A 25245-nucleotide genomic window follows, 5' to 3' on the forward strand; every position below is an offset into this window, starting at 1 on the left:
GAGAAGAGAGGGAGCTTCAACTTCCTTCGATTCAGAACCTGAAAGGACCCTCTGGAGACTAAGGAAGGAAGCAAGAGGGAAAGGAATTATTGGTGCTGAAGAAGAGGAAGAGTACTTTGAACCCAACATGGAAGAGAATTTGGAAAACAATCATGAAGAAGAAGCTCACAACCATGCTAGAGAAGACCCTACAAACCGTGCTGGGCAAGAAAGGAGAGTTCTAGGCTCCTACATTAATCCTAATCCAGGAAACTGTGGAAGTAGCATCCAGAAGCCCACCATACATGCCAACAACTTTGAACTAAAACCCCAGCTCATCACCCTTATTCAGAACAATTGTTCATTTGGAGGAAGTGCTCAAGAAGACCCCAATCAACACCTAACCATCTTCCTGAGAATTTGTGACACTGTGAAGTCTAATGGAGTCCACCCCGATGTCTATAGGCTACTCTTGTTCCCTTTTTCACTCAGGGACAAGGAATCCAAATGGCTTGAATCCTTCCCAAAGGAGAGCTTAACAAATTGGGAAGATATAGTGAACAAATTTTTGGCAAGATTTTACCCTCCTCAAAGAATCAACAGGCTGAAAGCTGAGGTGCAGACTTTCAGGCAGCAAGATACTGAGACTCTCTATGAAGCATGTGAGAGATTCAAGGACTTAACAAGAAGATGCCCACCAGATATGTTCAATGAAAGGGTTCAACTTCACATTTTCTATAAAAGTCTTTCCTATGAGTCAAAGAAGGCCGTAGATCATTCATCATGAGGCTCTCTAAACAAGAAGAAAACCATTGAAGAAGCCATAAATGTCATTGAAACAGTTGCTGAGAATGACTACTTCTATGCCTCCGAAAGAAGTAACACTAGAGGAGTAATGGAGCTGAACCACATGGATGCATTGCTAGTTCAAAATAAGATGATCACCAAGCAGCTAGCAAATCTTATTAAGAAGGTGGAGGAAAACCAAGTTGCAGCAGCCATCACTTTATCACCAGCTCAAGAAGGAGTGAATATAGGAGAAGAAGGTGACTAGGAGCAAGCCAACTATGTTGGAAACTCACCTAGACAAATCCATGATTCATACTCCAAAAGTTACAACTCTGGATGGAGAAATCACCCCAACTATGGGTGGGAAAATCAACAAGACCAAGGTCAAGATCAGAGATTCCACAACCTCAATTCCAACAACAATGCAACTCACCAACACATCTCACAAAGATCCTATCAACACCCACCTAACCAACCTTCTCAACCACCTAATCTCAACCCACCATCTCTAAAAGACGATAGGCTCACAAAAATTGAGGCTCTACTTGAAGATCTATGCAAGGAAATTCAAGATAGTAAAGCTTTCCGAGAAGAAGTGCAATCCAACATGCAGAATCAAGATGCTGCCATCAAGAAACTGGAAACACAGATTGAATTCTTATTCAAGCAAGCCCCTGGACACAACAATTGCAGCAATATTAACTCAGTGCCAAGGGAGGAATGGCAAGCCATCACCCTCAGAGGTGGGAAGGAATTGAAGGAGACCTACAAGAAACCACCAGAGAAGAAATTGGATGAAGAAAACAAGGGACATGAGGAAGCTCGAACCTCCATCCCTAAGTCACATCAAGAAGGAGAAGCGCTCAAACCCTGCCTCTCAAAAGCTCCATACCCCCAGCAGCTGCAATTAAAGAAGAGGGGAGAGGATAACCAATTCTCAAGATTCTTGGAAATCTTCAAGAAACTACAAATAATCATACCTTTTGCTGAAGCAATAGAGAAAATGCCACTCTACGCCAAGTTCTTGAAGGAATTGATGACCAAGAAGAGAAGCTGGAAGAACAATGAGACCGTGGTACTCACCAAAGAATGTAGTGCCATCATCCAACACAAATTGCCCCAGAAATTGAAGGATCCTGGGAGTTTCCAAATCCCTTGTATCATCGGAGAAATCACAGTGGAAAAGGCTCTATGTGATCTAGGAGCCAGCATAAATCTAATGTCTTTAGCGATAATGAAAAAAATGAAGATTGAGGAGGTCAAACCAACAAGAATGGCCCTGCAACTAGCAGACAGATCATTCAAGTTTCCCCATGGGATAGTAGAAGACTTGTTGGTGAAGGTGGGAGACTTCATCTTTCCAGCAGATTTCGTAGTATTAGACATGGAGGAAGGAGCTAAGACTTCCATCATTCTGGGAAGGCCATTCTTGGCCACTGCCAGAGCCATTAATGATGTCCAAAAGGGTGAACTTGTCCTTAAATTAAACGAGGAGAAAATGACATTCAATGTATTTAAGGCCATGAGTTACCCACACAACTCATTGGGATAATGCACGAGGTTGGACTCAGTAAAGGCTTTGGTGCAAGAAACTCTTGAAAAGAAGAACTTGAGGCATCAACAGAAGAAGAATTAGCAGCAAGCGAAGAGGCTGCAGCCGCTGAAATGCATGTTCAAGGTATGCTAGAAGAAAAAGAGGAAAGACAAGAAGTGCCCAAACTTGAGCTTAAAGTACTGCCACCCACTCTCAAGTATGCATACTTGGGAGAAAATAAAAGTTATTCAGTGATCATAAATTCAACCCTTAGCCAAGAACAGGAGGAAAAGTTGCTTCAAGTCTTGCAAAAACATAAGGATGCCATTGGATGGACACTTGCTAACTTGAAAGGAATCAGTTCAGCCATATGCATGGATAAGATACTCTTGGAAGAGGGTGCCAAACCTTCCATTCAGCCCCAAAGAAGGTTAAATCCAGCAATGAAGGAAGTAGTGCAGAAAGAAGTTATGAAGTTGTGGCAGGGAGGAGTAATCTATCCAATTTCAGATAGCCCATGGGTCAGTCCAGTTCAAGTGGTTCCCAAGAAAGGAGGAATCAATGTGGTGCCCAACGAAAGGAATGAGCTAATTCCTACAAGAACCATCACGGGCTGGAGAATGTGTATTGACTACAGGAAGCTCAATGAAGCCACAAGAAAATATTATTTCCCACTTCCTTTCATGGATCATATGCTGGAAAGGCTTGCAGGACATGCATATTATTGTTTTCTAGATGGTTATTCAGGATATAACCAAATTGTGGTTGATCCAAGAGACCAAGAGAAAACATCATTCACCTGCCCTTATGGAGTGTTTGCCTACAGGCGCATGCCATTTGGGCTATGTAATGCACTCGCAACTTTTCAATGCTGCATGCTTTCCATCTTTTCAGATATGATAGAGAAGTTCATTGAAGTTTTCATGGATGACTTCTCAGTATTCGGAGACTCCTTCCCTAATTGCCTAAACCATCTGGCCTTGGTATTGAAAAGATGTCAAGAAACCAACTTAGTCTTGAATTGGGAAAAATGTCACTTCATGGTGCAGATGGAATAGTTCTTGGCCATAAAGTTTCTAATCAAGGCATTGAGGTAGACAGAGCTAAGGTGGAGCTAATTGAAAAGTTACCTCCACCAAGTGATGTCAAGGCAATTAAGAGCTTTTTGGGACATGCTGGCTTCTACAGAAGGTTTATTAAAGATTTTTCAAAGATAGCCAAGCCCTTAAACAATCTCCTGATGTCTGATACACCATTTAGTTTTTATGAGAAATACATGCTAGCATTTGAAAACTTGAAAAAGAGGCTATCCTCAGCTCCTATCATCACCCCACCTGATTGGAATTTACCATTCAAACTGATATGTGATGCATCTGATTTCACAGTTGGGGCAGTGTTAGGGCAGAGAAAAGAAAATTTGGTGCATGCTATATATTATGCTAGCAAGATCCTTAATGATACTCAACGGAATTATACCACTAACGAAAAGGAGTTGCTGGCAATAGTTTTTGCATTTGACAAATTTAGATCATATCTTATTGGCTCTAAAGTTATTGTTTTCACTGATCACGCAGCACTCAAATATCTATTTGCCAAACAGGAGTCAAAGCCAAGACTAATCAGATGGATCTTATTATTGAAGGAATTCAACATCGAGATTAGAGACAAAAAGGGTGAGGAGAACAAAGTGGCAGACCATCTATCCAGAATCCCTTGTGAGAACGATGATACCCATGATACAAGTGTAAATGAATTCTTCCCAGATGAACAGCTAATGATGATTCATAAAGCACCCTGGTTTGCGGATATTGCCAATTTTAAAGCAGCCGGTGACTTATCCCCTGGAATCAACAAATATCAAAGAAGAAAACTCATCAATGATGCCAAGTATTTCATTTGGGATGAACCCTTCCTCTTTAAGAAATGCTCAGATGGAATTCTTAGGAGGTGCATCTCAGAAGAAGAAGGACGAGAAGTCCTGTGGAGTTGCCATAGTGCTAGTTATGGAGGTCACTTTGGAGGAAAAAGAACTGCCGCAAAGGTGCTGCAATGTGGGTTCTTCTGGCCCACTATCTTCAAAGATGCTAAGGAATCGGTGAGAAGCTGCAACAAATGCCAAAGTGCTGGCAACCTGCCTAAGAAAAATGAGACGCCACAACAATACATTCTAGAGCTTGAACTGTTTGATGTATGGGAAATCGATTTCATGGGACCATTCCCACCCTCATATTCAAACAAGTTTATCTTGGTGGCAGTAGACTATGTATCTAAGTGGGTGGAGGCAGTGGCAACCCCAACCAATGACAACAAGGTAGTCATAAACTTTCTTCGAAGGAATATCTTCACCAGGTTTAGAGTCCCACGAGCCCTCATTAGTGATGGAGGGAGCCATTTATGCAATAGACCATTGGAAGCCCTACTCCTACGATATAGGGTGAAGCATAAGGTTGCCACACCTTATCATCCCCAAACAAGTGGGCAAACAAATATATCTATCCGAGAGTTGAAAAGGATTCTGGAAAAGACTGTGGGGATATCAAGAAAGGACTGGGCGAAGAAGCTAGATGATGCTCTTTGGGCATATAGGACAGCCTTCAAAACACCAATTGGGATGTCCCCATATCAACGGTGTATGGTAAGGCTTGTCACTTGCCATTAGAGCTGGATGATGCCAAGGCATCTTAGGCTAGTTTCACTAGCATTTTTCTGTTAGTTTTAGTTGTTTTATGCATTTTCTTGAGCTTAAAGTAACCAAGAATGGTTAAATGAACAACAAAGCAATGAACCATCCAAAACATTATGATTATGATGCAAATTCATGAGTTTTTAGTTATATTACTTGAATGCTATGAATGGATGATTTCTCATGAAATTTTGCAAGACTTTGATGCAATTGTTTGGATGATTTCAGGGAAGAAGAGGCTAGGCAAGGAAGCAACAAAATCAATAAAGGAAGCTTGAATATCAAATGGGACGTTTAAGCTCCAGTTTAAGGTTAAACTGGAGCTTAAACGCCAAAATCATGAGAAGAGAGGAAATGCTGTAACTGGCGTTTAACCTCCAGTTTGACCTTAAACTGGAAGTTAAACGCCAGAATGAGAAAGGGCACTAAGAAGCATTCCACGTTTAACCTCCAGTTTAACCTTAAACTGGAGGTTAAACGCCAGAATGATGATTTGAACCAAGGGAGCATTCCACGTTTAACCTCTAGTTTAACCTTAAACTAGAGGTTAAACGTGTTCAACACTTTTCTTTCTCACCAAGAAGCATTCCACGTTTAACCTCCAGTTTAACCTTAAACTGGAGGTTAAACGCCAGAAGCAAGAGAGGCACCAGGAGCATTCCACGTTTAACCTCCAGTTTGACCTCAAACTGGAGGTTAAACGTGTTCGACCATTTCCTTCCTCCAGGGTGTTTTCTTCATTCCACATTTAACCTCCAGTTTGACCTCAAACTGGAGGTTAAACGTGTTCGATCTAAATTACCTCCAGGGGTTGCCTTCTTCATTTCCAAGTTTAACCTCCAGTTTAACCTCAAACTAGAGGTTAAACGTGTTCGATCCAAATTGCCTCCAGGATTGCTTTCTTCATTTCCAAGTTTAACCTCCAGTTTAACCTCAAACTGGAGGTTAAACGTGTTCGATATATTCACTCTCCTGGGTTGCTTTATTCCAATTCCACGTTTAAGTTTCAGTTTAACCTTAAACTGAAACTTAAACTTCAACTTAAACGCAACCTTTTTAAAGGGTTTCTGGGCCAAAAATATTGAAGTTTAAGTTAGCAATTGAGCACAATTATTAACTTAAACGTATTATGGTGTGAAACCCAAGTGAATATCATGGTTTATGGGATTGGGCCTGAAGAATTGATGAGTCTGGAACTTCAAATTGTTGAGTCTTGTGTCATTATTTGTTTATCACTAAGTTTGCTCAATGAATGTTACAGAATTGGATCACAGCCTCATCAGGATTATGGACCATAAGCCTAAAGCAAAAGGAAATCAAGGAAAGGCCTCAAAGCCCAAGAAACACAACAGAAGCTCAATTTAGAAAGTGTATAAATAGGATAGAATTGAAGTTAGTTAGGATCTTTGGACCTTTTGACACTTTTTTTTACACTAGAGAACTTTGGATATTGTGTAATTGAATTCTGAGCTATGAAGCACTAAACCCCTTTCATTGGGTTAGGGAGCTCTATTGTAATTCAATGAATCAATAATAGTTTTATCTTCTTCTTCAATCTTTTCTCTTGAATTTTGTTAGAAGGCTTCTCGATCTAATTCCATTGGGTAATTGTCTTGGGAAAGAAATTACCCATAATTGGAATCCTTCGGAACCTTGGGAAAGGAATGGAGGATTCATGCTAGAGAAGCTTTCTCACAGTGAATTGGATTGGGGTTTGGATGGATATTGTGACATGTAATCCTACCAAATTGTGGTCCATGAAGTTGTGTGGTATAATCAGTGATCGAGCTTCATCTCTTCTTATGAACATTTAAACCAAGGGATTGGGAATTTGTTTGTTTTTAGAGAGAATTGGTGAGCCAAGGGATTGGGATCCAATCATATAAGATTGCCAAGCAAAATTCAATGAATGCATTGGTTGAGGAAGAGATAAAATGTTTTGATTCGGAGATCTCAATATCTCCTAACACCCAATGAACTCCCCATCTCTGATCTATCCTTTTCTATTTACATCCTGCAATTTCAATTCACGCAATCACCCCAATTCCCTTTTAATTTCAGCAATTTAACTTCTCGCATTTAATCTCTCGCAATTTAAGATTCTGCAAATTTCATTTCCTTGCAATTTACATTTCCCGCCAATTTACTTTATGCAAATTCACATCCAATTCTTGATTCCGCTCAACTAATCAAACTTCTAATTTGAATTGCTCACTCAACCAATCCTTGTGGGATTCGACCTCACTCTATTGTGAGTTTTTACTTGACGATAACCGGTGCACTTGCCGGAAGGAATTTTGCCGCTCGTGCAATTTCCTAAATCGTAGCATAACAAGTTTATGCGCATCAAGTTTATGGCGCCGTTGCCGGGGATTGGTTTTCGATTGACAATTCTCAAATTGGAAGTTAACTAGATTGAGCATTTTGTTTTGTTTTGTTAATTTAGTTCAAGTTAGTTGTTGAATTTTAATTTCTGCACTCTGTTACTTGCTTTTTCTTTATTATGCCTTTCAATTCTAGCAACTAACTCACTGACCCACTAACTATTTGAATTAATTCCTCAACTGCTCTAACCATACTCTTCCATTAACTAAGAGTATTCCACTTGTTTGTTGCTTGTGGTGTGTTCTTGTATGACAGGTAGGAGAGGAGAGGCATCAACTCCTCCATATACCGAACTAGAGAGGACCCTTCATAGACTTAGAAGGGAAGTAAGAGGAAAGAGAGTACTGAGAAAAGAAGAATCTGAAGGAGAATCTGAGGACAACTTTGAGGAAGCTCTAGATCTCAACATGGATAGAGAATTTCACAACCATGAGAGGGCTGATGGAAACAATGCCATTCCTGAGAGGAGGGTTCTTGGTTCATACATAAACCCAACCTCTGGGAATTGTGGTAGCAGCATTCAGAAACCACCCATTCAGGCCAATAATTTTGAACTCAAACCACAGTTAATATCACTGGTGGATAACCATTGTTCATTTGGTGGGAGTGCTAATGAAGATCCAAACCAACATCTCACCAAATTCCTGAGAATTTGCGACACTGTGAAGTCCAATGGAGTCCAGGACGATGCCTATAAACTGCTCTTGTTTCCATTTTCACTTAGGGACAAGGCAGCTAAGTGGCTGGAATCATTCCCAAGGGACAGCCTAACAACCTGGGATGAGGTGGAGAGCAAGTTTCTGGCACGTTTCTACCCCCCACAAAAGGTCAATAGGCTTCGATCTGAGGTTCAGACTTTTAGACAACAAGATGGTGAGACGCTCTATGAGGCATGGGAGAGGTTCAAAGAATTGACAAGGAAATGTCCACCAAACATGTTCCCTGACTGGGTGCAATTGCATATTTTCTATGATGGACTTTCTTATGAATCAAGGAAGGCTGTAGACCATTCATCAGGAGGTTCATTGAACAGGAAAAAGACTGTGGAAGAAGCCATTGAAGTGATTGAGACAGTGGCTGAGAATGAGTACTACTATGCTTCAGAGAGGCACAACACTAAGGGAGTCATGGAGCTGAACCATGTTGATACAATTCTAGCCCAAAACAAGGTGTTTGCCAAGCAACTAGCAGAACTCACAAGGAAATTGGACACAAAGCAAGTGGCTGCTATACACACACAAGATCAAGAGGAAGTAAGCATTGAAGGAGGTGATTGGGAAGAGGCCAACTATGTGGGAAACCAACAAAGGCAATCATATGATCCACATTCCAACACTTACAACCCAGGATGGAAAATCCACCCAAACTTTGGGTGGGGAAACCAGCAAACCCAACCACAAAACCACAAACCTTACAACCACAACCAACATAACAATTCCACATACCAAAACTCCAACCAAAGATCATATCAAGCCACACAAAACACTTACTCCCAACCACCATATCATGGCCAAAATAACCAACCTGCCCAATCCAATCCGAACCAACAATTTCAAGATCAATTAAACAGGATAGAAGGAATACTAGCAAACATGGGTCAGGACATAAATGAGTTGAAAAGCTTTAGGGAAGATGTGAGATCGACCTTAAGGAACCATGGTGAAAAACTCAAGTGGATGGAGTCTCGAGTAGGAGAGCTATCTCAACAGGCCCCCAAGTCAACTGCAGTGTTCCCTAGTGATACCGAAAAGAATCCTAAAGGGGAACAAAAGGGAGTGAGATGGGAAGAATGCAAGGCCATCACCATATTGAAGGAAGTCTCAAAAGAAGAAGGAATCAGACCCTCAGAGAAGGAGCCAGAAGTCTTGAAAGAAGCTGTGGAAGAAGCTAAGCAGGAAAGTGAAACTGAACAAGCCAAAGAATTGCAAAAGGAAGGCATGCTGGGAACATATCAACCAAAAGCACCATTTCCTCAATGGTTAGGAGGAGGTGAAAAAGGGAAAACATATTCAAGGTTCTTAGAGACATTTAAGTCTCTCCACATCAATATTCCCTTCCTTGAGATCCTCCAGCAGATGCCTACACACATCAAGTATTTGAAGGAATTGCTGAGCAAGAAAAGAGTTTTGAAGGGAGGACAAACTGTAATAATGAACAAAGAATGCAGTGCACTCATCAAGAAAGATATGGTCTCTAAGAAAACAGACCCAGGAAGTTTTCATATCCCCTGCATCATAGGGGAAACAAAAATTGACAGAGGATTCTGTGATCTAGGAGCTAGCATAAATGTGATGCCTCTGACTCTTATGAGGAGGCTACAACTGAATGAGGTGAGATCCACTGATGTAATCATACAACTGGCTGACAAAACTCATAAGCAAGCTGAAGGGGTAGTTGAGAATGTGCTGGTGAAAGTGGGAAATTATTTCTTCCCCACAGACTTTGTCATTTTGGACATGGAGGAAGCCACTTCTGCAACAAACCATTAGAGGCATTGCTTCTAAAATATGGAGTCAAACACAAGGTAGCCACACCATACCATCCACAGACAAGTGGGCAAGCCGAAATATCTAACAGGGAACTCAAAAGAATCCTAGAAAAGACTGTGGGAACTTCAAGGAAGGACTGGTCGATTAAGCTAGATGATGCCCTTTGGGCATATAGGACAGCTTTCAAAACACCAATTGGAATGTCTCCTTACCAACTAGTATATGGAAAAGCTTGCCATTTGCCACTGGAGTTGGAACACAAGGCATTCTGGGCTTTGAAACTCTTGAACTTGGACAGCAAAGCTGCTGGAGAAAGAAGGATGTTGCAAATTCAAGAGTTGGAAGAATTCAGAGCTGAAGCTTATGAGAATGCCAAAATTTACAAAGAAAGAGCAAAGAAGAAGCATGACAGCAACATAGCCCCAAGGAAATTTGAAGAGGGACAAAAAGTATTGCTCTACAATTCTAGGCTGAAGCTATTCCCAGGGAAGCTAAAATCAAGGTGGTCTGGACCATTCCTTGTCACCAAGGTCTCCCAATATGAACAAGTAGAAATCATGGAAGAAAAGTCACAACGAACCTTCACTGTGAATGGTCAAAGACTCAAACATTACTTGGGAGATGTGGAGGAGAAGGACAAGGTTAAATATCACCTCAACTGAGGAAGACAACCGTCAAGCTAGTGACGTTAAAGAAGCGCTTGTTGGGAGGCAACCCAACCTGAGGTAATACTCCTTTACTGTCTCTTTTATTTGTTTCAATAAAAAGGTGAAGTAGTTTCTGTGCATTGCAAAGAATTAAGTTTGGTGTTTCACACCAAACAATGAATTTGTGGATCAATAATTCAAAGGGGAATGTGTGACTCTAAGTTTGGTGTTCCACCATACAGATTAACTGAACACAACAACCTTTGAATTATATGAAAGGAACAACCATTCTAAGCAATCACAGAAATGCTTAAAATCCTTAACAGCAACTTCATTCCAAGGAGAATTCAAGGACTCAAAGAGCAGAGGAGTAAGTAGGAGACTAAGTTTGGTGTTCACACACCAACTTAAGACTCAGACACTTGCACATATATAGTGAGCTAACCATTCAAGTGCTTGAGAAACAAGCAACTTCATCACTTTTTGCAGGAAAGGAAACAAGGATCTTAGAAAGAACATGATGCAACAATTAGTAGAAGAAGGAGAAATCAACTTGTTTCCTGGCAACAAAGAGAAAACAAGATATTTCACAAGGTGGTGTTGTTACTTGACCTTTCTTTAAAAGGCAAACAAAAGCATGCGTGTTCTGGTTTAAACTGAAATTGTTGAATCTTTCTGGAATGTGAAGTTTTTAGTAGGTTTGTCTGTTTATTGCTTTGAATAAAGTGAATGCCTAGATGTTTGGATATAACTCCACCTTCTTAAACAAATGCTTGCCATGCTTGTTCTGTTTCCAAAAATTAAAAGAGAAGTTTGAACAAAAGTAACTTGGCTCAATTAGTGACAAATCAAGTAGAATTAAGTGGTGGTATGCATGCTTGGTTGTTTAGTTAGATCACTGGAAATTGAGTGTAGAATTATCATTTTTTGTGTAGAAGTTGAATACTGTCTATGGATCTTGATGAATAAATGTCTTTGGCCATGAAAAAGAAAGAAAAAGAAAAAGAAAAGCCACTGAAAAGGGGCAATCAAAAAGCAAAAGAATTAAGAAAATAAAGCTAGGCACCAATGGTTTGAACTTTTGAGACATATGCCTGTGGTGTTTATGTACTAGGATCTGCTTGGATGAATAGGTTCTATGGAGTGTTTCAACACTTGGTAACTTGGGTTAACTAACTCGGGATTATCAACCAAAAGTCCATTATCAAGAGCAACCTAGCTACAAAACATTTAGTTACACAAAGAGGTGCTGGGCACCAATGTCTCAAAAAGAAATGTGAACTAAAATGCCTGTAGTGGATATGTGTACTGCACTGATAAGAAAAAGAAAATGCCAAAGGCTTGTGCAACACATGACACTGAGCAAACAAGGAGCAAGGGAGCTCTAAGAAAAAGAAAAACAAAGAAAGAAAAAGTGCCAAGGACATAAGAATAACAAGAGGCCATAGCAGTGTTTGATGGATGCAATGAAAAAGTGATAATTCTCCTTGACAAGAATGAAAAAGTGATGCTGCAACTTTCTGCATAAAACCCTTCTAATGAACTTCAAATGCTTGCTAATATAGCCAATGTGATTGCTTGTTGTTTCATACTTTCTTCTCAAATGACTTAGGACTTGCTTAGGGATAAGCAAGTATTAAGTTTGGTGTTGTGATGCCAAGGCATCTTAGGCTAGTTTCACTAGCATTTTTCTGTTAGTTTTAGTTGTTTTATGCATTTTCTTGAGCTTAAAGTAACCAAGAATGGTTAAATGAACAACAAAGCAATGAACCATCCAAAACATTATGATTATGATGCAAATTCATGAGTTTTTAGTTATATTACTTGAATGCTATGAATGGATGATTTCTCATGAAATTTTGCAAGACTTTGATGCAATTGTTTGGATGATTTCAGGGAAGAAGAGGCTAGGCAAGGAAGCAACAAAATCAATAAAGGAAGCTTGAATATCAAATGGGACGTTTAAGCTCCAGTTTAAGGTTAAACTGGAGCTTAAACGCCAAAATCATGAGAAGAGAGGAAATGCTGTAACTGGCGTTTAACCTCCAGTTTGACCTTAAACTGGAAGTTAAACGCCAGAATGAGAAAGGGCACTAAGAAGCATTCCACGTTTAACCTCCAGTTTAACCTTAAACTGGAGGTTAAACGCCAGAATGATGATTTGAACCAAGGGAGCATTCCACGTTTAACCTCTAGTTTAACCTTAAACTAGAGGTTAAACGTGTTTGACACTTTTCTTTCTCACCAAGAAGCATTCCACGTTTAACCTCCAGTTTAATCTTAAACTGGAGGTTAAACGCCAGAAGCAAGAGAGGCACCAGGAGCATTCCACGTTTAACCTCCAGTTTGACCTCAAACTGGAGGTTAAACGTGTTCGACCATTTCCTTCCTCCAGGGTGTTTTCTTCATTCCACGTTTAACCTCCAGTTTGACCTCAAACTGGAGGTTAAACGTGTTCGATCCAAATTGCCTCCAGGGGTTGCCTTCTTCATTTCCAAGTTTAACCTCCAGTTTAACCTCAAACTAGAGGTTAAACGTGTTCGATCCAAATTGCCTCCAGGATTGCTTTCTTCATTTCCAAGTTTAACCTCCAGTTTAACCTCAAACTGGAGGTTAAACGTGTTCGATATATTCACTCTCCTGGGTTGCTTTATTCCAATTCCACGTTTAAGTTTCAGTTTAACCTTAAACTGAAACTTAAACTTCAACTTAAACGCAACCTTTTTAAAGGGTTTCTGGGCCAAAAATATTGAAGTTTAAGTTAGCAATTGAGCATAATTATTAACTTAAACGTATTATGGTGTGAAACCCAAGTGAATATCATGGTTTATGGGATTGGGCCTGAAGAATTGATGAGTCTGGAACTTCAAATTGTTGAGTCTTGTGTCATTATTTGTTTATCACTAAGTTTGCTCAATGAATGTTACAGAATTGGATCACAGCCTCATCAGGATTATGGACCATAAGCCTAAAGCAAAAGGAAATCAAGGAAAGGCCTCAAAGCCCAAGAAACACAACAGAAGCTCAATTTAGAAAGTGTATAAATAGGATAGAATTGAAGTTAGTTAGGATCTTTGGACCTTTTGACACTTTTTTTTTACACTAGAGAACTTTGGATATTGTGTAATTGAATTCTGAGCTATGAAGCACTAAACCCCTTTCATTGGGTTAGGGAGCTCTATTGTAATTCAATGAATCAATAATAGTTTTATCTTCTTCTTCAATCTTTTCTTTTGAATTTTGTTAGAAGGCTTCTCGATCTAATTCCATTGGGTAATTGTCTTGGGAAAGAAATTACCCATAATTGGAATCCTTCGGAACCTTGGGAAAGGAATGGAGGATTCATGCTAGAGAAGCTTTCTCACAGTGAATTGGATTGGGGTTTGGATGGATATTGTGACATGTAATCCTACCAAATTGTGGTCCATGAAGTTGTGTGGTATAATCAGTGATCGAGCTTCATCTTTTCTTATGAACATTTAAACCAAGGGATTGGAAATTTGTTTGTTTTTAGAGAGAATTGGTGAGCCAAGGGATTGGGATCCAATCATATAAGATTGCCAAGCAAAATTCAATGAATGCATTGGTTGAGGAAGAGATAAAATGTTTTGATTCGGAGATCTCAATATCTCCTAACACCCAATGAACTCCCCATCTCTGATCTATCCTTTTCTATTTACATCCTGCAATTTCAATTCACGCAATCACCCCAATTCCCTTTTAATTTCAGCAATTTAACTTCTCGCATTTAATCTCTCGCAATTTAAGATTCTGCAAATTTCATTTCCTTGCAATTTACATTTCCCGCCAATTTACTTTATGCAAATTCACATCCAATTCTTGATTCCGCTCAACTAATCAAACTTTTAATTCGAATTGCTCACTCAACCAATCCTTGTGGGATTCGACCTCACTCTATTGTGAGTTTTTACTTGACGATAACCGGTGCACTTGCCGGAAGGAATTTTGCCGCTCGTGCAATTTCCTAAATCGTAGCATAACAAGTTTATGCGCATCACTGGAGCACAAGGCCTCCTGGGCCCTTAAAACACTGAACCTAGATAGCACTGCTGCTGGTGAAAAAAGGGTCCTGCAGCTTCAAGAATTGGAAGAGTTTAGATCCCAAGCCTATGAAAATACCAAGATCTATAAGGAAAAAGCAAAAAGGAGACATGATCTCAACTTGGTACCAAGAAGTTTCGAAGAAGGGCAACATGTGCTTCTCTACAACTCTAGACTGAAACTCTTTCCTGGAAAACTCAAATCAAGATGGTCGGGACCCTTTCTAGTCACAAAAGTCTCACCTTATGGACACATAGAAATAATGGAAGAAGGCTCAAAGAGAAGATTCACTGTGAATGGACAAAGACTCAAACACTACTTGGGCAGCATGGGGGAAACCCCCAAACAGAAGTATAACCTCAACTAAGGAAAGAATCGTCGAGCTAGCGACGCTAAAAAAGCGCTTTGTTGGGAGGCAACCCAACCTGAGGTAACTCTCTTTTCATAAGTCTTTCAATAAAAATTTCAAGTTGGATTCTCTGTAGTGTGAGGAGCTAAGTTTGGTGTTACACACCAAAAATAATTCAAGGGTAAATATAGGGCTTTAAGTTTGGTGTTCTACCAGAAACTCCAGCTAAAGAGTGCATTGCAACCCTTAGTGATGAAGCATTGCTCTAGCAATTAGAGAACTCACTTGACAGAAGCTTAACCTCTAATACATAAATTGTCTTTTTAGCTCATAATTGTTTCTTAATAAAAAGCACACAAAGTTCTTACATGCATCCAATTTGTCGAAGTAAGCAAAGAACTAAGTTTGGTGTTCACACACTGATGAGCGGATAATTTGTACCCTTTTTGGCATTGTTTTTAGTATGTTTTTAGTAGTTTTAGTTGAGTTCTTAGTATATTTTTATTAGTTTTTAGTTAAAATTCACTTTTCTGGACTTTACTATGAGTTTGTGTGTTTTTCTGTGATTTCAGGTATTTTCTGGCTGAAATTGAGGGTCCTGAGCAAAAATCTGATTCAGAGACTGAAAAGGACTGCAGATGCTGTTGGATTCTGACCTCCCTGCACTCGAAGTGGATTTTCTGGAGCTACAGAAGCCCAATTGGCGCGATCTCAACGGCATTGGAAAGTAGACATCCTGGGCTTTCCAGAAATATATGATAGTCCATACTTTGCCCAAGATTTGATGGCCCAAACCGGCGTGGCAAATCAGCCTCAGAAATTCCAGCGTTTAACGCTGGAACTGGCATAAAACTTGGAGTTAAACGCCCAAACTGGCATAAAAGCTGGCGTTTAACTCCAGAAAAGGTCTCTACACGAAAATGCTTCATTGCTCAGCCCAAGCACACACCAAGTGGGCCCGGAAGTGGATTTTTCTGTCATTTACTCATTTCTGTAAACCTTAGGATTACTAGTTCACTATTAATAGGATCTTTTGACATTGTATCAGTACCTCATGACACTTTACACGTTTCTTTGTGTACCTTCCACAGTATGAGTCTCTAAACCCCATGGTTGGGGGTGAGGAGCTCTGCTGTGTCTTGATGGATTAATGCAATTACTACTGTTTCTTATTCAATCATGCTTGCTTCCATTCTAAGATATCACTTGTTCTTAACCCGGATGAATGTGATGATCCGTGACACTCATCATATTCTCAACTATGAACATGTGCCTGACAACCACCTCCGTTCTACCTTAGATTGAGTAGATATCTCTTGGATTCCTTAACCAGAATCTTCGTGGTATAAGCTAGAACTGATGGCGGCATTCAAGAGAATCCGGAAGGTCTAAACCTTGTCTGTGGTATTCTGAGTAGGATTCAATGATTGAATGACTGTGACGTGCTTCAAACTCCTAGCAGGCGGGGTGTTAGTGACAGACGCAAAAGAATCAATGGATTCTATTCCGGCCTGACCGAGAACCGACAGCTGATTAGCCATATGCTGTGACAGAGCATAGGAACATTTTCACTGAGAGGATGGGAGGTAGCCACTGACAACGGTGAAACCCTACATACAGCTTGCCATGGAAGGAGTCTTGCGTGTTTGATGAGGAAGATAGTAGGAAAGCAGAGATTCAGAAGATGGAGCATCTCCAAAACCCCAACCTATTCTCCATTACTGCATAACAAGTACCTATTTCATGTTCTTTTGCTTTTTACAATCAATCCTGATAATTTCTGATATCCTGACTAAGATTTACAAGATAACCATAGCTTGCTTCAAGCCGACAATCTCCGTGGGATCGACCCTTGCTCACGCAAGGTATTACTTGGACGACCCAGTGCACTTGCTGGTTAGTTGTGCGGAGTTGCAAAAGTGTGATTGCAATTTCGTGCACCAAGTTTTTGGCGCCGTTGCCGGGGATTGTTCGAGTTTGGACAACTGACGGCTTATCTTGTTGCTTAGATTAGGACTGTTTTGTTTTTAACTGGGTTAGAGTCTTTTAGTTGAGTCTAGTTTCATATTCTAAGTTTGGTGTCAATTGCATGCTTTTACTTTTCTTTTAATTTTCGATTTTGCATGTCCTTAGTCCCTTTTTGATCCGTAAAAATTCTAAGTTTGGTGTCCTCTTTGTGCTTTTCTCTTAAAATTTTCGAAAAATTAGTGTTTGATTTTCTAAAAATTTTAAGTTTGGTGTCTTTTTGTGTTTTTCTCTTTCCTCTTTTCAAAAATCAAATCTTTTTCATAAAAATTTTTCAATCATATCTTTTTAATTGCTATTTTCAAAATCTTTTTAATTACTTAATTGATTCAGTTCTCAATTTGCTTTGATCTTATTTTCTTTTTGATTTTCGAATTTTTATTTTAATTTTCTTTTATTTTATTTTATTTTTTCGTTTAACTCAAAAAAAAAAAAAACAAAATTTATCTGTTTGCAATCATTATCATTTCCCTTTTGTCCATTATGGACATAAGTGGGATTGATCAGTCCAAAAGGACTCTGGGGTCATATGCTAACCCCATTACAGCTGCATATGGGAGTAGCATCTGTACACCTCCCATCAAAGCAAGCAGCTTTGAGCTAAATCCTCAACTCATTATCATAGTGCAGCAAAATTGCCAGTATTCCGGTCTTCCACAGGAAGAACCTACTGAGTTTCTGGCACAGTTCTTACAAATTGCTGACACATTACATGATAAAGAGGTGGATCAGGACGTCTACAGACTATTACTGTTTCCATTTGCTGTAAAAGATCAAGCTAAAAGGTGGTTGAATAACCAACCTACAGCAAGCATAAAGACATGGAAACAGTTGTCAGAAAAATTCCTGAATCATTTTTACCCTCCAAAGAGGATGACACAGCTAAGGCTGGACATCCAAGGCTTTAAACAAGAGGATAATGAATCCCTTTATAATGCCTAGGAGAGGTATAGAGGTATGCTAAGAAAATGCCCCTCTGAAATATTTTCAGAGTGGGTACAGTTAGACATCTTCTACTATGGGCTTACAGAAAAAGCTCAGATGTCTTTAGACCACTCAGCTGGTGGATCTATACACATGAGGAAGACAATTGAAGAAGCTCAAGAGCTTATAGACACTGTTGCTAGAAACCAATATTTGTATTCTAGCAATGAGTTCTCTCCAGAAGAGGAAGTCATGACAGTAGTCACTGACCCTAATCCTCAAGAACAGATAATTGAGCTTAATCAACAATTGCTCCTGATGACAGAACAGTTAGCAGAATTTAAAGAGATGCTCTATGAAACTAAAGTTGCTAACAAGAACATAGAACTGCAGTTGAATCAAGCAAAACAGCAAATATCTAAACAGATAATAGAGGAGTGTCAAGCAGTTCAACTGAGGAGTGGGAAAACACTGAATACCACTGCTCAAAAGAGCAAAAAGCCAAACAGGGAACAATTGACAGAGGATAACCAAACCACTGTTCAAAATCCCTCTGAGGACAGTAAGAGCCCAGAGAGGAATGTTATTGGCGTTCAAACGCCAGAAAGGGAAGGAAAGCTGGCGTTAAACGCCCATTCCTTGCCCAGTTCTGGCGTTCAAACGCCAGAAAAGGGAGAGAAGTTGGCATTTAACGCCCAATCTTCACCCATTCCTGGCGTTCAAACGCCAAGGGAAGATCAGACACCTGAGAGTGCTGACAGAAATCCCTCTAAAAAGGCTTCTTCAACCACTTCTGTAAGGAATAAACCTGCAGCATCTAAGGTTGAAGAATATCAAGCCAAGATGCCTTATCCTCAGAAACTCCGCAAAGCGGAACAGGATAAGCAATTTGCCCGCTTTGCAGACTATCTAAGGACTCTTGAAATAAAGATTCCGTTTGCAGAGGCACTTGATCAAATACCTTCTTATGCTAAGTTCATGAAGGAAATCTTAAGTCATAAGAAGGATTGGAGAGAAACTGAAAAAGTGTTTCTCACTGAAGAAGGCAGTGCAGTCATTTTGAAAAGCTTACCAGAAAAGCTTTAAGATCCTGGAAGCTTTCTGATACCATGCACATTAGAAGGCGCTTGCACCAAGACAGCCCTATGTGATCTTGGAGCAAGCATCAATCTAATACCTGCATCCACTATCAGAAAGCTTGGGTTGACTGGAGAAGTCAAACCAACCAGGATATGCCTCCAACTTGCTGATGGCTCCATTAAGCACCCATCAGGCATAATAGAGGATATGATTATCAAGGTTGGGCCATTCACCTTTCCAACTGACTTTGTGGTGCTGGAAATGGAGGAGCACAAGAGTGCAACTCTCATTCTAGGAAGACCTTTCCTAGCAACTGGATGAACTCTCATTGATGTACAAAAAGGGGAAGTAACCTTGAGAGTCAATGAGGATGAGTTCAAGTTAAATGCTGTAAAAGCTATGCAGCATCCAGACACACCAAATGACTGCATGGGCGCTGACATTATTGACTCTCTGGTAGAAGAGATCCTGAAAGCCTAGAATCAGAGCTTGAGGACATCTTCAAAGATGCTCAACCTGATCAAGAAGAACTAGAGGAAGCAAAGGAATTTTCGAAAATTCCTCAGGAGGAGGATAACCCTCCCAAACCTGAACTCAAACCACTACCACCATCCCTGAAATATGCATTTCTGGGAGGGGGTGAAACTTTTCCAGTGATTATAAGCTCTGCTTTAAATCCACAGGAAGAGGAAGCACTGATTCAAGTGCTGAGGACACACAAGACAGCTCTTGGGTGGTCCATAGGTGATCTTAAGGGCATAAGCCCAGCTAAATGCATGCACAAGATCCTGTTGGAGGATAATGCCAAACCAGTGGTCCAACCACAGAGGAGGCTAAATCCAGCCATGAAGGAGGTGGTGCAAAAAGAGGTCACTAAATTACTAGAGGCTGGGATTATTTATCCTATTTCTGATAGCCCCTGGGTGAGCCCTGTCCAAGTTGTCCCCAAAAAGGGAGGCATGACAGTGGTTCATAATGAAAAAAATGAACTGGTTCCTACAAGAACAGTCACAGGGTGGCGTATGTGTATTGACTACAGAAGGCTCAATACAGCCACCAGAAAGGATCATTTTCCTTTACCATTCATAGACCAAATGCTAGAAAGACTAGCTGGGCATGACTATTACTGCTTTTTGGATGGCTATTCAGGCTATAACCAAATTGCAGTAGATCCTCAGGACCAAGAGAAAACAGCATTTACTTGCCCTTCTGGCGTGTTTGCCTACAGAAGGATGCCTTTTGGTCTGTGCAATGCACCTGCAACCTTTCAGAGGTGCATGCTCTCTATCTTCTCAGATATGGTAGAGAAATTCCTGGAAGTCTTCATGGATGACTTCTCAGTATATGGAGACTCATTCAGCTCCTGTCTTAATCACCTAGCACTTGTCCTGAAAAGGTGCCAAGAGACTAACCTGGTTTTAAACTGGGAGAAATGTCACTTTATGGTGACTGAAGGAATTGTCCTTGGACACAAAATTTCAAGCAAGGGAATAGTGGTGGATAAGGCAAAGGTAGAGGTAATTGAAAAATTACCACCACCTGCCAATGTTAAGGCAATCAGAAGCTTTCTGGGGCATGCAGGATTCTACAGAAGGTTTATAAAGGATTTTTCAAAAATTGCAAAACCTTTAAGTAACCTGCTAGCTGCTGACACACCATTTGTGTTTGACACACAGTGTCTGCTGATGCCAAGGCATCTTAGGCTAGTTTCACTAGCCTTTTTCTTTTATTTTTAGTTGTTTTATGCATTTTCTTGAGCCTTAAGTAATCATTTGGGCCAATTAGTCATGCTTGTCTTAAATCATTCAAACATAAAGATTTTGATGCAAATTCCATGAGTTTTTAGTTATATTCCTTGAATGCTATGAATGGAAGAATTCTCATGAAATTTTGCAAGACCTTGATGCAGTTGTTTGGATGATTTCAGGGAAGAAGAGGCTAGGCAAGGAAGCAACAAAATCAATAAAGGAAGCTTGAATATCACATGTGGAGTTTAAGCTCCAGTTTAAGCTTAAACTGGAACTTAAACTGCCAAGCCATATAATGCTGAAAGTGGCGTTTAACCTCCAGTTTAACCTTAAACTGGAAGTTAAACGCCAGAATAGGAAATGCATCAAAGCTGAAAGTGGCGTTTAACCTTCAGTTTAAGGTTAAACTGAAGGTTAAACGCCAGAATCATGAAAGCTGAGAAAAGAGGAAACTGGCGTTTAACCTCCAGTTTGACCTTAAACTGAAGGTTAAACGCCAGAATGAGAATGGCACCAAGGGAGCATTTCCACGTTTAACCTCCAGTTTGACCTCAAACTGGAGGTTAAACGTGTTCGACACAATTTCTCACCAGGAAGCATTTCCACGTTTAACCTCCAGTTTAAGCTTAAACTGGAGGTTAAACGTGTTATATGGAACAGCTTGATCATGCCTTCTTCAAACATAAATAACTTGAGCTACAAAACTCCAAATGAGGTGATTCAAAATGCATTGGAAAGAAGACATCTAGAGCTTTCCAAGCATATATGGCATGCATGGTGGATACTAAAAATTGAGGGAGAAAACAGCCCCGTAATGTGCATAGAAGAGCATAGTACCAACATGCAATCAGGCCAGCTGACCTCTTCACCTTCCATGGAGTATAACTTGAGCTATAGAGATCCAATTGAGGTGCTTCCAGTTGCGTTAGAAAGCTGACATCCATAGCTTTCCAACAAGGTATAATAGTCTATATTTGGCATCAAATTGGCAAGGTTGACAAGAGAACAAAGTGACGACTCAAGAAAGGGGGGTGCAACGTTTGAGTGTAGTTTAATGGATCATTATCCTTTTTGGATCAATTATGTCACTCTACCCTTCAAGCAAGCAAGGCCCATCAACAACACCAAATCAAGGCCACAAGAATCATCTAGAATAGTTTATTTTCATTTGATTGTAATTTGCTTTTAATTTCATTTTCATTTTGTAATTTAGGGAGCCTATTTAGAGGCCTTAGTTTCGGCATTAGAAGAAGGGGGATTGGAGGGGAATCCAGCCCCTTGAGGGGGATCTTTTACAGACTTCACTTTTAGCAATTTATTTTCTCTGTAATTGAATTCTGAGCTATGAAACACTAACCCCTTTCATTGGGTTAGGGAGCTCTATTGTAATTCAATGAATCAATAATAGTTTTATCTTCTTCTTCAATCTTTTCTCTTGAATTTTGTTAGAAAGCTTCTCGATCTAATTCCATTGGGTAGTTGTCTTGGGAAAGAAACTACCCATAATTGGAATCCTTCGGAACCTTGGGAAAGGAATGGAGGATTCATGCTAGAGAATCTTTCTCACAGTGAATTGAATTGGGGTTTGGATGGATATTGTGACATGTAATCCTACCAAATTGTGGTTCATGAAACTGTGTGGTATAATCAGTGATCGAGCATCATCTCTTCTTATGAACATTTAAACCAAGGGATTGGGAATTTGTTTGTTTTTAGAGAGAATTGGTGAGCCAAGGGATTGGGATCCAATCATATAAGATTGCCAAGCAAAATTCAATGAATGCATTGGTTGAGGAAGGGATAAAAGTTGTTTTGATTCGGAGATCTCAATATCTCCTAACACCCAATGAACTCCCCATTTCTGATCTACACTTTCTCTTTACATTCTGCAATTAAATTCATGCAATCACCCCCATCCCTTTTAATTTCAGCAATTTAGCTTCTCGCTCTTTAATTCATGCAATTTTATATTCCGTAATTCTCATCTAAATCTTGATTCCGCTCAACTAGAACATACTTCTAATCCGAATTGCTCACTCAACCAATCCTTGTGGGATTCGACCTCACTCTATTGTGAGTTTTTACTTGACGATAACCGGTGCACTTGCCGGAAGGAATTTTGCCGATCGTGCAATTTCCTAAAATCGTAGCATAACAAGTTTATGCGCATCAAGTTTATGGCGCCATTGCCGGGGATTGGTTTTCGATTGACAATTCTCCAATTGGAAGTTAACTAGATTGAGCAATTTTTCTTTTCTTTTGTTAATAGTTTTTGTTTCAGTTTATTACTGCTAATTTCTGGAAATTTTAATTTGTTTTCTTTGCTTATTCACTTGTTAGCATACTAACCACTAGCTGTTTGTGATATTGCCTCACTATGGAATTTCCACTATCTTTGGATGAGTATTGTTTGAGACTGAGCACATTGCAAAAAAGAAAGGAGTATCCATCATATTTTGGTCAATCAAAATTCATGAGAAACTCTCCACCACCACAGAATGATTCATGTTATTATGCTCATGGTGGGTGGGAGTATCAGGAACAGGAAACGGGGTACTTCCCAGAGCCACAAAATGGTCCATATTTTGGTGAATTTGATCACTACTCAAGTTGTGGCTGGGAAGATCAAAACCAAAGAGATTTCACTTATTCACACCCCATTCATCAAGAGCCATCACCTCTGAATTATCCAACCTCACCTCCTAGTTTTACATATCCAAATTCTTCATCACTTGAGCATTTCTCAGCACAAAATTCCTTCTCAAATTCATACAATTCATTTCACTATCCACAAGACTCATTCCACTACACACAAGAGTCATACCACTACCAAAACTCCAACCAAAGACCCTATCAGCCCACACAAAACACATACTCCCAGCCACCATATCACAGCCAAGATAATCAACCTCATCAACCCAATCCGAACCAATAATTTCATGATCAGTTAACCAGGATAGAAGGAATGCTTGCAACTATGGGCAGAGATGTGGCCGATTTGAAAGGCTTTAAGGAAGAAGTGATATCCAACTAGCAAAATCAAGGTGCTGCCATTCAAAAGCTAGAAGCACAAATTGGATATCTATCAAAGCAAATCCCTACCCACAATTCTTCTAGTGATACCATGGCAAACCCAAGGGAGGAATCAGAAGAACAAAAAAGGGAGAAAGTCAATCAAGGGAGATCACACTCCTATGAAATAGAGAGTTGCAAAGAGGAAGGGTTTATTGAACCACAAATTCAGGAAGCTTTTGATGAACAGGATACTCCAACTGTCCAACAACAACCAAGTTCTGAGATCAAGGATGTGAAGGCAGTAGAAACAAGCACCAAAATGAGGATTGTGAACGAGAAACAAAGAACCATATCCATGAAGAAGAGAAGGTTGAAGAACAATCCAACTCCTGAGCCAACAAGCAAGTTCACTCAAGCCAATCACAAGGGAAAGCTTGCTGGAAAGAGGCATTCACAACAAGGGGCACTAACTAGCTCCTTTATCCACTTGAAGTCATTCCTCTTAACAAACTGGAGGAAGAGGAAGAAAGTCAGGAATAGCATGTCAAGCTAATGACAGTAAACGAGCGCTTGTTGGGAGGCAACCCAACCAAAGGTAGTTTTTCTTTTCTAGTTATTTCAATAAAAGAGTTAAGTAGATGTATCTGTATTGCAAGGAGCTAAGTTTGGTGTTGCACACCAAAACAATTCAAGGGTGAATGTGAGATTCTAAGTTTGGTGTTCCACCAAAAACTTCATTAAAAGCACATTTCTACCTCAGCATGACTAGTCACTAGCTCCAACCAATTAGGGAAACTACTTAAACAATAGTTTAATTTCTAGTTCATAGTTTCTTTTTCTAGTTCATAGTTATTTTCTTAATAAAAGCACATGAGGTTTTCTGCATATGATCCAAATTGCTGCATATGGCAAGGAACTAAGTTTGGTGTTCACACACCAATCTAAGTTCAGAGGCCTACAAACATACATGCATGCTAACCAATTCTCAAAGTGCTTGGGGAACAAGCAACTTCTAATAGCTTTGCAGGAAGACAATCAATCTCATGGAAGGAATATACATCATCATCAAAGAGAACACCAAGGCTAGGAAGGATGATGAACAACAAAGAAGATGCTAAAAGGTTGTATTGTCACTTAATTGCTTGTACTTTGAATTGCTGATATTGGAAGTTTGCATGCACCCCTGCTTTAAGTTTGAGTCATTGCAGTTTTTGTTTATCTGTTTGTTTAATTTCCAAATAAGTGATAGTCTAAGTGTCTGGATAAACTTCACTTGCTTAAATGCATGCTTGCCCTGCTTGTTCTGTTTCCAAAAATAAAAGAAATGTTTGAACAAAAGTAACTCAATTCCATTTGGTAAGAAATCAAATAAGATTAAGTGGTGGTATACATGTTTGATTGCATAGTCAGCTCACTAAGAAATAAAGTTAGAATTGTCACTTTTAGTGGAAATTAGGATGTTGTCTATGGATCTTGATGAATAAATGTCTTTGGCCATGAAAAAGAAAGAAAAAGAAGAAGAAAAAGCCACTGAAA

At 39.8% G+C, this 25245-nt stretch overlaps 1 protein-coding gene and 1 non-coding gene across 2 annotated transcripts; one reads left to right on the plus strand and one right to left on the minus strand.

Moving 5' to 3' along the window:
• The first annotated feature begins 1375 nt into the window (after positions 1-1375).
• LOC130934257 (uncharacterized) lies at positions 1376-2320 on the plus strand. The gene is made up of 2 exons (XM_057863843.1): positions 1376-1843; positions 2027-2320. Exons 1-2 carry the CDS (start codon positions 1376-1378, stop codon positions 2318-2320), a joined length of 762 nt encoding a protein of 253 aa, XP_057719826.1.
• Positions 2321-8203: 5883 nt separating this feature from the next.
• Positions 8204-8307, minus strand: LOC130937293 (small nucleolar RNA R71). The gene has a single exon (XR_009068517.1). It is a non-coding gene; the product is annotated as a small nucleolar RNA R71 (small nucleolar RNA).
• Between the last annotated feature and the right edge of the window lie 16938 nt (positions 8308-25245).

This window comes from Arachis stenosperma, chromosome 6 (assembly GCF_014773155.1).
Source record: "Arachis stenosperma cultivar V10309 chromosome 6, arast.V10309.gnm1.PFL2, whole genome shotgun sequence".
NCBI classification, from domain to species: domain Eukaryota; kingdom Viridiplantae; phylum Streptophyta; class Magnoliopsida; order Fabales; family Fabaceae; genus Arachis; species Arachis stenosperma.